A 13,280-nucleotide genomic window follows, 5' to 3' on the forward strand; every position below is an offset into this window, starting at 1 on the left:
CACCCCATGTGGCACCGCCCCAACTTCATCTCAGGAGGCGCACCTTGGGTGCGCCCCAACCACTAGTTTGCTTCAACGCTCCCCCGAAGATCTCCCACTCATTGAAGATCTCCTCTGTCGTTGTAGCCTTCCCAAGAAAGGTGATACTTTAATCTTCTGATTTTGTCATCAATTTGAATGAAATAAAAATGTGTAATGTCCGATGTAGATGATGATCGTACAAATTGATTTTAATACGGCTCGATTGACCGATGAATCGAAGTTGGATGTACGTCGATGACCGGACGATAGTTTTTATATATCTGTGAATGGGTCTCTTGATGTCGCAGACATAAATGGTGCGAAAGAGCAGCACGAAGTACATAACTATGTATTGATCCTCTTGAACCATCTCTTACCAACATGTACATGAGCATGCAGCCGTCCAAGCACCATGGTTGGCGATGATGAAACAAGCGAGACGGTTCTTGCAAGACGAGACGGTCTATTTATTTTTGGATGGCCTCCAAGCCAGAAGATGACCATAGCTGAACAAAATGACTGCCATCTAATGTACAAGTTGATCGAACTCGGATTCCATCGAAATAACTCAGCAAGTACAGAAAGTTGAAGGACTATCACCATCAATTAAGTGAGAAAACCTAGCAGGCAGTATATTGAGAAATTGTTTTCATGCAAGTAAATATGATAAAGTTGAGATTAACATGCCAATGCAAAGTAGTATAGCGTCGTTGTAACATTATATTCATGAAATACATCATCCGCAAAAAAATCATCAAATACATCAGCATAATATATATATATATATATATATATATATATATATTTGTATACCCACAAAAAGAACATTCATGTTTTACAGCATAAAATCTGCTCCTGCCCGCAAAAAAACAAAAAAAAAAAAAGAAAAAAAAACTGCTCCGGCATAATGAAGTTTGATTGGTTCGGTCCGGTGATGTGCTCATCCACAGAAGACAGGAACATGGCGCATCAAATTCTTTGATTATGTGATGATCAGCGATGTATCTTTGTCGGCATCTTAATTTGCTATTGATTTGTTTCATCCTTGGGCAGTCTTTCTTTTGGTGTGCACAGGCAAAGTAGACACACATGGCTGGCTGTTGCAGCTGCACTGTCGCTGATCTAGCTGTCGATTAATCCCTTAAATGAATTTTAGTTCGTAGCCCAAGCTGGGAATAAGTGTGTATTGTTTGGATGATAGAAGGTTAACATATTATTAGTCTCCGTCTGTAGTTTATCTTGTCATTGTGTAAAACTGTTAATGTGTTATCCTGCTGTAAATGCACATGATGGAGCAAGTGTGAAGATGCTGCAACTTGCTGTAGCCGCCATTGCTTTTGCCAGGATTCAACGAATTTGTATGTCAGTTCTCTTTGTAGATGGCAGCTAGCATTCGGTGAATTTTTATGTCGGTGTAAGAGACAGCTAGAGCCTAGAGTCGAGTTGGTCTTGACCATGTACTCAGTTGGAAAAAGAAAGAAAAAGAAAGCATTGGTTGCCTGAAACCTATGTGTGTTCCTCTGTTTGTGCTGAACTGCTGCTCTGTTTTATCCCCTGGCCGAGCAGTTCGTGCGTGTGTGTGGCCGATGGCGAGGTAGTGATTCAGGGGGACAACGGCGAGAGTCTCTCACTAGCACAGAAGGACCCATCCCAAATGGACAACGGCAACGTATTGCCGATGAGAATGGTATATCACACACAGTTTGGACTTCTCTTGCGGCCTGTCTTTTTTCCTTTCTAGTGTTCAGATGCTACCGTGTCCTTTGATTTTGATTTCAGATGTGGGAGTCTGAGAGATCGGTCGTTCCTTTTTAGCATGGCTGCATCGCAGTGCATAGCTTGTATCCATTAATTGGTCCCGGTTCCTGTATCAGATCAGATGTGTCGTGTTTAGTTAGTCTGAATAATCGAGTCCATGTCCACCCTCCCATCATTCCATGTTTATCTTCTTACTGTTGTTGTTTTTGACGAACACAGCAGGTGCTCTGTTTTCCCATTAAGAAGGCAGGAGTTAAAAAAAGAAAACAGGGTAATCCGGATAAAGCTGTTCAATTGGGCAATTCGTGTGAAAAATGTCTAATAGTGGTAGAAACATGAATTCACTCTCTCAAATATAATGCAATTATGACCGAAGCATATGACCAATGTTGAAAACCAATAAATCAAGAGCATGAACATCTTCTAGCTAGAGCTAGTCCACAAAATTACCGTGATTATTCAGGTCGTAATCTATGTGCGTGTTAGCTGCTCAGCCGAAGCAGCCGAGCATTTTTTGGTGGGCATGGTCACTCTGGACCTGTGCCTTGCAGCCGTATCCCAGAACCTGATCATCTCCTCCCTCTGGTTTGCCTCTGCAGTAGCCCTCTCCTCCTCTGACTCCTTGTGTGTCGTTGCAGGCTGGTTCCACCGCGTCTTCTTCGCCTACTCAATATGGACGAAGATCAGTACACAGAGTTATTTAGCATGGTGAATAAAGTTAGATGTGCCTGCTTTCATGTTTGTGTGCATAACTTCCATGTTTTACCATGATTCTGACGTGATACTCTGAATCTGAATTTTGTGAGGTCAGCCGGTAAGAGAACTGGGCAAGGTTCAGATTCAGAGGCGAGACCTCTTGTGTTCCGAGCTTCACGTCAAGGGCTGCCTTGTGCTTGGTATCGTTCTCCCACGACACGACAGCATCGACAACATCTTCTGCTCAGCCCTGAAGCACGGCATCTTTCCAGTTAAGAGTTTAGACTGGCCAAACACACATGCATAGAGGATGATTTATTTATGCAAAGTTGAGTTGAGTTTGGCCCACCTTTACTTTCAGGATGTTAAACATGTTGTATATTGCGTTGTATATTGCGTGTGTTGTATATTGTTAGGATAGGTTAGGTGTTGAGATAAGATCCTAGTAGTTAGTTAAGAGATCAATCTCCACCTAACCTAAACCCTAACCTTCTGTATCTTGTGCGCCGCCCCTGGTGGCTATATAACACGCAACATGCGCCCCTGCCAAGGCATGCGCTTCATACACCTAATTTCACATGGTATACAGAGCCTAGTTCTTCCATACGTCTAGGTTATGTCGTCCTCCTCCTCCTCTCACGCCATGGCTATGCCCTTCCTCGCCGCCCTCGGCCACACCATCATGGAGAAGCTCACCCGCGACAACTTCCTCGTGTGGAAGGCTCAGGTGCTCCCGCATGTAAGGGCCGCTGTGATGATGGGCTACCTTGACGGCTCGATCAAGGAGCCCGCTGCTGTCATCGTCTCTGAGAAGGAAACCGCTGGGAAGAAGGAGATCACCGAGCTGCCTAACCCAGAACACGCGATCTGGGTCACTCAAGACCAACAGGTTCTCACTTTTTTGCTCGCCTCCTTGTCCCGAGACGTTCTGCTGCAGGTCTCGAACCACGCCACCGCCGCGGGAGTTTGGCAAGCTCTGGTGGAAAGCTTCTCTGCGCAGTCGCGGGCACGCCAGATCCAGCTTCGCTCGGCGATCGGGAACACACGCAAGGGCGATCTCTCTGCCGCCGCCTACTTCACCAAGATGAAAGGGCTTGCAGATGAGCTCGCCGCTGCTCGGAAACCGCTCGATGAAGACGACGTCGTCTCGCACATCTTGGAGGGCCTCATGCACGAGCCCGATTACAACGGGTTTGTCACCGCCATCTCCACGCGCGCCATCACCGATCAACCGATCGGTCTCAGCGAGCTCTTCTCACTCCTGCTCGCCGCTGAGTCTCGGATCGCCGCCCAGCACGCCGCCTACACCGCCCATCACTCCGCCAACCTCGCCGCCAAGGGTGGTCGAGGTGGCTGCGGCGGCGGACGCGGCGGTCAGGGTGGTGGACGCGGCGGCTACAACGGGGGCAACTACAACGACAACTCGGGCGGCGGTGCGCCGTGGCAGCAAGGTGGTGACCGCGGTGAGCGCGGTGACTGCGAGCGCTGCCAAATCTGCAAGGAGGACGGCCACGCTGCGTGGCGCTGCAAGAAACGCTACGACAAAAGCTACAACAACAACGTACGCAACTCCGCAGGTGGCGGTGGTGGCGGCGGACGCGGCGGCGGTGGGCGCGGCGGCGGCAGGGGTAACTCTCGCTCCGCCAACTCTGCTCACTCCTATGGCGTAGATACTAAGTGGTACCTCGACACCGGCGCCACTGACCATGTCACGGGGGAATTGGAGAAGCTGGCCATTCGAGACCGCTACACCGGCACCGACCAGATCCACACGGCAAGTGGGCAAGGTATGGACATAGCACATATTGGCCATTCAGTATTATCTACTCCCTCTGGTTCCCTCCACTTAAACAACATCCTCCATGCTCCTAGTGCCGACCAGAGCCTTCTTTCAGCTTATAATCTTATGCGAGATAATGATGCTTTCATTGAACTTCACCCTGACTTCTTTCTTGTCAAGGATCAGGCTACCCAGAGAACCATTCTTCAAAACAAGAGTAGACGGGGCTTGTTCCCCGTGACCGGATGGCAAAGTGCCCCCCAACGCCAAGTTCTTGCTGCCATCAAACCCTCCACATCTCGGTGGCACGAGCGCCTAGGGCACCCAGCTCTTCCGGTCGTTCAAAAGATTCTTCGCGACTTCAATCTTCCTGTTTCGAATAAACAAGAGCACCTTCTGGTGTGTGATGCGTGTCAAATGGCCAAGAGCCATCAGTATTCTCGTTCAACTAGTGAGTCCACAGCTTCTTTAGAGCTTATTTCTTCAGATGTTTGGGGTCCTGGACCCATCTCTGTAGGAAGACAGAAATACTATGTCAGTTTTATTGATGATTTTAGCAAGTTTAGTTGGATATATCTGCTCAAAAATAAATCTGATGTCTTTGAAAAAATTCATCTCTTTCAAGCTCATGTTGAACGTCTCTTTGATCGTAAGATCATTGCCATGCAAACCGATTGGGGTGGGGAGTACCAATGGTTGAATTCCTTTTTTGAACGCATTGGCATCACGCATCACGTTTCTTGTCCACATGCTCATCAACAGAACGGCTCTGCAGAACGAAAACACAGGCACATCGTAGAAGTTGGTATCTCTTTGCTTGCTCACGCTTTTATGCCACTTAAGTTTTGGGACGAAGTGTTCCTTACTGCCGTTTATCTTATAAACCGCATCCCTAGTAGAGTTATCAAAAACCAAACCCCTCTCGAACGCCTCTTTGGCACTAAGCCCAACTACTCTTTTCTCCGCATTTTTGGGTGTGCCGTCTGGCCCAACTTGCGTCCTTTCAACAAGGATAAGCTTGAATTTCGGTTCAAGCAATGTGCTTTTCTCGGATACAGCACTCTTCATAAGGGCTATAAGTGTCTAGATATCTCCTCTGGTCGTGTTTATGTTTCACATGATGTTATCTTCGATGAGTAAGTTTTTCCCTTCGCCAGTCTTCACTCTAATGCTGGTGCACAACTTCGACAAGAATTACTTCTTCTCCCCTCTCATCTCCTACCATCTCCTCATTTTGCTCAAGGGGGAGCGGATCTTGCTGGTGACAATATGTCCTTGTCTCATACTCATGACCCAGCTGAAAGTGTGCAGGAAACAGGACAGCCGAACCTTGAGGATTTTGGTGAAAATTTCTATGATTTTATGCAAGAAACTGATAACATGCATGCAGCCACAGAAGATCCTCAGGTGGTCTCGGGATCGGCGGCTGCAGGCGGATCAACCGCGGGATCCGCACCTGGCGCGGCGCCAGGCGAATCTGCACTGGGATCTGCATCCACGAGCGGGAGGCCAGGCAGGCGCCCCGATTCGCCGCGTGGGCCAGGCGCATCCGCGCCGGGATCTGCGTCCACGGGCGGGAGGCCAGGCGGGCGCCCCGATTTGCCGCGTGGGCCAGGCGGATCCATGCCGGGTTCCGCATCTGCGGGCGGGGGGCCAGGCGGGCGCCCCGAGCCACCGCTTGGGCCAGCTGCGCGTCCCACTACGTCGCGGTCCCCTTGCGGGCCGACCAGGAGCGGGCCCCGTGCGCCCCACGAGGCGGGGCGTCTGGAACCTGGCGCGATGCGGCTCCCCTCCAATTCGGACCTGCCAGGTGGCAGTTCGCCATCGGCTGCCGCACCGGATCCCTCTGGCTCCCTGCAGGCAGAGGATTCGGGATTTTCTGCACCTGCGTCTCTGCATCCGACTCTGCTGTTTCAGCTACGCAAGATCGCCTCCAGCTACAGCATGCTCGACCAGCTCCACCTCCTCGTGCTCGGTCCCACACTCGGTCCCAAAGTGGCATTGCGAAACCCAAGGTATATAAAGATGGTTGTGTTCGATGGGGTTCTTTTTGTGCCACAGGTGAACCGAAGAGTTTGCATGATGCCCTTGGTGATCCTAAGTGGATGCAGGCCATGGATGAAGAATTTTCAGCCCTAGTAGCAAACAAGACATGGCACTTGGTTCCACCGGTCAGAGGGAGAAACGTGATAGACTGCAAATGGGTGTACAAGGTGAAACGCAAGTCTGATGGCACGATTGACAGGTACAAGGCACGTCTTGTGGCCAAAGGTTTTAAGCAAAGGTATGGAATTGATTATGAGGATACCTTTAGTCCTGTGGTAAAAGCTGCAACTATCCGCTTGGTTCTTTCCGTTGCAATATCCAAAAATTGGTGCATACGACAACTAGACGTAAAGAACGCGTTCTTGCATGGTGTTCTGGAAGAAGAGGCGTTTATGAGGCAGCCTCCTGGGTATGAAAGCTCAGCTTTGCCACGACACGTTTGCAAGCTTAACAAAGTGATCTATGGTTTAAAACAAGCTCTCAGAGCGTGGTATTATCGTTTATACTCCAAGTTACAATCTCTTGGCTTTGTTGCTTCCAAAGGAGATACCTCGCTATTTTTCTATCATCGGCATGGAGTCACTATCTTTATGCTTATTTATGTCGATGATATTATCGTCACCAGTTCTTCCTCTCGAGCAGTTGAAGCCCTTCTTCAGGATCTTCGCATGGATTTTGCGCTCAAGGATTTGGGCACTCTTCATTTTTTCCTTGGCATTGAGATAAAGCATGTGGACCGTGGTATTCTTTTATCCCAGGAAAAATATGTGCGAGATATCCTTGAGCGAGTGGGCATGACAGACTGTAAACCCTCTCCCACTCCGTTGTCGACGTCAGAAAAGTTGTCTCTTCATGATGGAGAGGTGCTTGGAGCTGAAGACTCCACCAGGTATAGGAGTGTTGTAGGAGTTTTGCAGTATTTGACGTTAACCAGGCCAGATATATGCTTTTTAGTCAACAAGGTTTGTCAGTTTTTGCATGCACCTACTAGTACTCATTGGACAGCAGTTAAAAGGATACTCCGTTAACTCCAAGCAACCAAGAGTCATGGTCTTAAACTTGTTAAGTCAGACTCTACATTGGTCAGTGCTTTCTCAGATGTGGACTGGGCGGGTTGTCCTGATGATCGGCGATCCACTGGAGGTTTTGCGGTATTCTTTGGAGGTAATCTGATTTCTTGGAGTGCACGCAAGCAAGCTACTGTGTCTCGGTCAAGCACAGAAGCTGAGTACAAGGCTCTAGCAAATGCCACTGCTGAAACTATTTGGGTGCAGAATTTGCTAACAGAGTTGGGCATTCGTCATTCACCTGCAGTTTCTCTTTGGTGTGACAACCTTGGAGCTACTTATCTCTCTGCCAATCCTGTTTTTCATGCGAGGACGAAGCACATTGAGATTGATTATCACTTTGTCCGTGAAAGAGTTGCCAACAATCTTCTAAACATTCGTTTTGTGCCTACTGGTGATCAAGTGGCAGATTGCTTCACCAAATCCTTGACAGTGCGGTAGCTGGAAGCCTTTAGGCGCAATCTCAACTTAGATAGTTGTGATTGAGGGGGAGTGTTAAACATGTTGTATATTGCGTTGTATATTGCGTGTGTTGTATATTGTTAGGATAGGTTAGGTGTTGAGATAAGATCCTAGTAGTTAGTTTAAGATATCAATCTCCATCTAACCTAAACCCTAACCTCCTGTATCTTGTGCGGCACCGTCCCTAGTGGCTATATAACACGCAACATGCGCCCCTGCCAAGGCATGCGCTTCATACACCTAATTTCACACAGGAAACGCATGCAATTAATTCAAGAACAAACAAATGTGTGTACACTTGTACAGCACAGTTACTTGCCTGTCATCTTTCTGACATCTTCTATATCTAAATAGCTAGCCCCCACTAACCTATTTTTCTCAACATGCAAGCATGACACCTCATCAAGCAACATGCATTAAAAAAACCCATTTCACCATTCAATGAGTCATAGGAAAAGATTCACTTCAACATGCAAACATGCATGATATATTTAATAAATATTTTACAAAAATACAATAATCAAACACAAATAACAATATGTATTTTTAGTTAGCTCACATATTATTTTTTCAAATATTCTTATTTCCATAAAATTATTAATATCTTAGAAATATATTGCAAAATATTCCCGCAACAACGTGCGGGGCATCGTCTAGTTATCACAAAACAGAAGGCCCATATATAACCCAGCGGAGCTCATTTTGAGATTAAAAAACTGCAGGCAGCTCCATATGCTGTATTTGCTAATATAGAATTCTATCTTAAGGGTGCAGAACGCAGTTCTCTAGCTAGGGATTCTGGGAGTATAGTATACACGACAATGAGAATAAAGATATACTTACTAGGCTTGACTAAGTAGGTACCAGCTGCAGGGAGGCAGATCCATCCTCGCAGAGAATGATGAATTCTTCGATCTCAGAAATCCAGTGATTATGAACCTTTGGAGTTGCAGTCTAATTGCTGAAAAAGACAGACGAATGATCATGTGAGGCAATGAGAGAGATACATACATCTTGTGGATTAAAGAAGTAGTACATGCTCTTTCATGGGAGAAAAAGTTAGTACCTCGATTCCGGCAACGCATTATCAGACCAAGTCTAGAGTAGGGCGGTTCGGATGTGCGTTGGCTGCTTCCCGAATGGCAGCCTCTGCAGCCTCAACTCTGCTGCTATCGTCCCCATATCCATATACATAACATCTGATTTTAACGAGGCTGGGGAGATATTCTATTCCGAGATCAAAATCACCGCTAGTACCGACAGACTCAGTTTTTGCTGCGTTAAATGCTATCGAGAGGTCATCTACAATGGGCATGGCTCCAGCCGCAAAGCTAAAATTAATCCCAGCAATCGGACTATAATAATTAAATATCCTCAAGCATGGGAATCCAACTTCACCACAGACTATGACCCTTGTAACTTCAGGCTCTTCTGTTAATGAGGTATTTCTATTTTCCCTTCCATCAATTTCCAGAACCAAACAACGCAGAACAGGTAAGCCTCCAAGGATATACAAATCTTTCTGCTTAGCTCTGACCAGATCAAGAGTAACTTCTGGAGCTCCCTGCCCCCGGTTGGTGTTACCAACCGGTACTAAAAAGAAATCATAAACCCAAAATCCCCCCAACCTTTTAATACCGGTTGGTGTCACCAACCGGTACTAAAGGGCTCCCTGCCCCCGGAGCTGACTCGTGCCACGTGGTCGCCCTTTAGCACCGGTTCGTGCTGAATCGGTACTACCGGGGGGGGGGGGGGGGGGGGCTTTAGTCCCCACACATTAATGCTGGTTACAGAACCGGCACTAAAGGTCCTTACGAACCGGTGCTATAGCCCTATTCTGCACTAGTGTCATCTGACGTGTCTCAATGCGACCCCACTCGTCAGAGTTAACGGTCAATGGTTTGACCCGACGGCATCCTCCGTTGTGACCATTTATGAGGGTTTCAGACAAGAGTGGGGAAAAGTGAGCAAAAGTTAAGAGTGTGGGGATGAATGAATAGAGCTAAGAAATCAGGGGCACAGATGTAAAAATCCCTAATAATTAATATGAAACAGAAGGGGTAATTCAGAACTAATTGTTATTATTATTATTATGAGGAAATTTTGACTCACTTATGTAAGCAGGCACGCATGTGTGTGTGCACGCCATGTGTGTTTGGCATTATAACCATCATGGTTCCAGGTAATTAATGAAAGGCTGGAGGCTCCAGAGGCATATCATCCAACTCTAGGAAGTAGCTCTATTTGGAAGGAGAAAAGACCAGAACGGTCCAAGGAGCCTTTCTTCAATTTTGTCGTGCGGAACCTACCTCCGGGCATGGATAGCTCTTTGATGCGCCACTTTTTCAGCAAGCATGGCAAAGTTTTGACCACCGAAGTGACATCACCTTGGACAGGATGTGTTACCATAGCAATGGTGGCAGTGGAAAGGTCGGACGACGTCGAGGCCGCCTTCAATGGGTTGGTACTGAATGGATACAATCTCGTGGTGAGAGTTGATACAACAAGTGTGAGTTATCAGTGTCCAAGTTGCGAATGACACTATAAACTTTGGTGCTTGGTTGAGTTGTTCCAACCTCCATAGAGGTCGTGTGGTTGTTTATTAATAGAGAGAGCATTAGCCTTGGCTAGCTTGCATGGTTTGAATTTGTTACAATCTTGATCAACAAGCCTTTGGTCATATTCAGAACACAATTTGGTTTCATCTCTAACTAGTAATCACTCATGTACATCGAGAAGTACAATTATTTTTAGCATGTTATAATAACCTCTTTCAGTTACAACTCGCTTGATTTGAGATTGTGCTTGGACCCTTTATATATTCTTATGGTATGACCTTGCTTTCGTGAAGCCATTTTAACACGACCTTAGAAGGAATGAACCAAATGTCTAGAAGGTTCTTAGCAACTCCTTCTCTCACAAAGTCATAGTCAATGCCAATATACTTGGTGCAAGCATGAAACACAAGATTTGCTACGTGGCGCCAATGTTGCCACACCAAATTGTGAGTCACACGGTAAGACATTAGAGCATCTATAGCCGGACCTCTCAAACCCGTCTCATACGCCCGGGCAGACCGCCCGGTCACTGAGCGGTCACGAATTTTTGACCCAGACGGGCCTCTCAAATGGCCCTCAAACGCCTGGGCTGACCGGCACCCCCTATATCCAGCCCAAATATGTGGCGGATATGGAGCGCCCGGGCACGCCCACCACGTCAGACCCGGCCCATGCTGGCCCACCGACCCACTTATATTCGTCCCCATCCACTCGCCGGAGCAAACCCTAGCCACTTCACTCCACTCCCCTCAGCCGCCTGAGCTCACCTCCGGCGGATTCCGGCCTTCTCAGCCGTGGCAGACAATGGATCGGCCTCTGACCAGTCCGGATCCGTCGACTGGGGTATCATCACGTGTGGGTTGGAGGAGGCAATGGCAGTCTGCATTGCACTCCGCCGCTCCCGGGAGGACAGCGCCCGACCGATGGACGGATACGTCCGCCGCGACGCCATAGCGTCGGCTCATCGGGCGCTCGGGTCCTCTGGTGCTGGATCCTCACGGTCCCGGCAGCTGGAACACCTCTCCTTTCCCATCACCGGTCGGGCAGACTATGAGTCCCACCGGAAATGGGCGCCCCGCCATGGGAAGGAGAGGACAAGGGCCGCTGAGGCCCATATCGCGGTGGAAATGGCGGCGGATGGCTGATGCGGCGGCGCGGGCGGCCGCAGAGGAGGAAGCTATCCGCGCCTACATTGTGAAGAAACGGCAGCGGAGGAACACGCGCGCTCTCGACCGAGAGCAGAATCGGGCGGTCCGTGCCATGGCCGGACTGCCACCGAAGGAGGAGAAGGAGGACAGCGCGACGACGAGGACAGCTCCGGCGATGAGGAGATCCGGGTCGATCCGTACTGCGTCTTGTAGAAATTGTAGGATGATACTATTGTGTTGTATTGATCTGACCCTCGTGGGAATATATATAGAGTACATGAGGAGTAGAGGCTTGGAGTACAAGACAAATTACATGGTTTAAACATATTCTATGTCTATCTCCTTATCTCTAACTTAAACCCAATTATACTTCTAACATTCTCCCTCAGTCGTAGCAGGAGTGAAGCGGACGATTGCGACTGAATTTGAAGTCTTGCGCTTCCGTCGTCTTCTCCGCACACCATCATCAACTACGTCTCCGATGGCTGATGGGTCGGCACCTAGGGCGGTCACTGCGTCCCCCTCTTGTGCCTTCCTTGTCTTCTCCTCTATTCCCTCCCGTAGTCACAGCGGGAGTCTCGTGGACGCAAGTGACGAGGCGGACGCTGTTGACTGGAGTTGTTGTTGACGAGTAGCTGTAGACCAAACCATTAATATTGATGTCGAGGTAGCCGATCATGGTGATGCAGCCGTGGTCGAGGTAGTTGTGGTCGATGGTGTGGTCGTCGTGGATGATGAAGTCGCACAAAGCCGGAGGCGCAAAAAAATGCGCTATGACAAAGCTGCAGACGTGGACGATGCACCTTGCGGATGTCAAAGGCTGTCGTCGGCGATGAGTTCACCGGTTTTGCCAAGACCGAAGGAAGCCCATCGAGCACACATCGGTTTTGCCAGAACCGTGTGGCCATGTAGGGTCATCACTGTAGTGACGCCGTGTCGATGCAGTCATGCCGTCGTGGAAGACACGGTCGATGCCGTCGTCATGATGCAATAATTGTCGTCGTCGAGGTCGCCTCTTGCAGAAAAGTCTGTCAGAGGACGCTAGGTGTCCATCTTGTGGATGAGGTGATGACGGTGTATTGACGATGATGGTGATGAAGACCACATTGATGAAGACCTTGGCGATGAAGTGTCGGCAATGGTGTTACAGCGACGTGTCGATGATGATGTCGCTTGAAGACGTCCCTTGCGGCAATAATGTGTCGACGCCGTGTCGTGTTGGAGCAGTCGATGAAGAATTGCATCTTCTTCCACACCGGCCTGGCGCGTGGACGATGCATGTTGATGTCGCTTCTCAATGTTGTGCTCGACGAAGAAGTTTTTTCTAGGCGTGATGTAGTCATACAACTTGATGTCGTGGCGCTTGGCGATGTAGAGGTGTCGTTGCAGGTGAAGCCGCAGATCGGCATAGCTCGATGCAGAAGGTGGTGTAGATGATCCGCTCATGCAGGCCCTGGGACTTGCGTGTGTACGGTAGCCTCGTAGGAGTCAAGCCGGAATCGGCTCGTAGCTGGTGCCGGATCCTGCTAGAGGCCCTGTAGTCGATGCATGCGCGCTCACCTCATCGCAGGCACGGGCGTATCGATGGAGTCTGCGGCCGTGGTGGATGCAGGAGCCCATGGTGGCGGTGATGCTTCATGTACGCAGAGTCGATGTAGCTCGAGCGATGCAGGAGATGATGTAGACATGTACGTAGAGCGCTCCTGCGACCGTCGTGCAGGAGGTCGATGGAGTTGGCCTGGTG

The 13,280-nt window shown here is 48.8% G+C and overlaps 1 protein-coding gene across 1 annotated transcript; it reads left to right on the forward strand.

Annotated features, from left to right (window-relative positions):
- The first annotated feature begins 3,091 nt into the window (after positions 1 to 3,091).
- Positions 3,092 to 7,809, forward strand: LOC147966927 (uncharacterized). Its single transcript, XM_087530979.1, has 6 exons — positions 3,092 to 4,262; positions 5,413 to 5,560; positions 5,646 to 5,964; positions 6,173 to 6,230; positions 6,317 to 6,539; positions 7,389 to 7,809. The coding sequence occupies exons 1-6, from the start codon at positions 3,092 to 3,094 to the stop codon at positions 7,807 to 7,809; spliced, it is 2,340 nt and encodes a 779-aa protein (XP_087387105.1).
- The last annotated feature ends 5,471 nt before the right edge of the window (positions 7,810 to 13,280 follow it).

This window comes from Triticum urartu, chromosome 6A (assembly GCF_056163025.1).
Source record: "Triticum urartu cultivar PI428250 chromosome 6A, HENAU_Tu73, whole genome shotgun sequence".
Taxonomy (NCBI): Eukaryota; Viridiplantae; Streptophyta; class Magnoliopsida; order Poales; family Poaceae; genus Triticum; species Triticum urartu.

What these genes read in the sequence shown, in the direction of transcription:
- LOC147966927 (XM_087530979.1), top strand. Translation starts at nt 3,092, where the DNA reads ATGTCGTCCTCCTCCTCCTCTCACGCCATGGCTATGCCCTTCCTCGCC. An exon ending in CCACACGGCAAGTGGGCAAG is followed by an intron (nt 4,263 to 5,412) that starts GTATGGACATAG and finishes TCCCTTCGCCAG; the next exon opens with TCTTCACTCTAATGCTGGTG. An exon ending in GCTCCACCTCCTCGTGCTCG is followed by an intron (nt 6,231 to 6,316) that starts GTCCCACACTCG and finishes TTTGTGCCACAG; the next exon opens with GTGAACCGAAGAGTTTGCAT.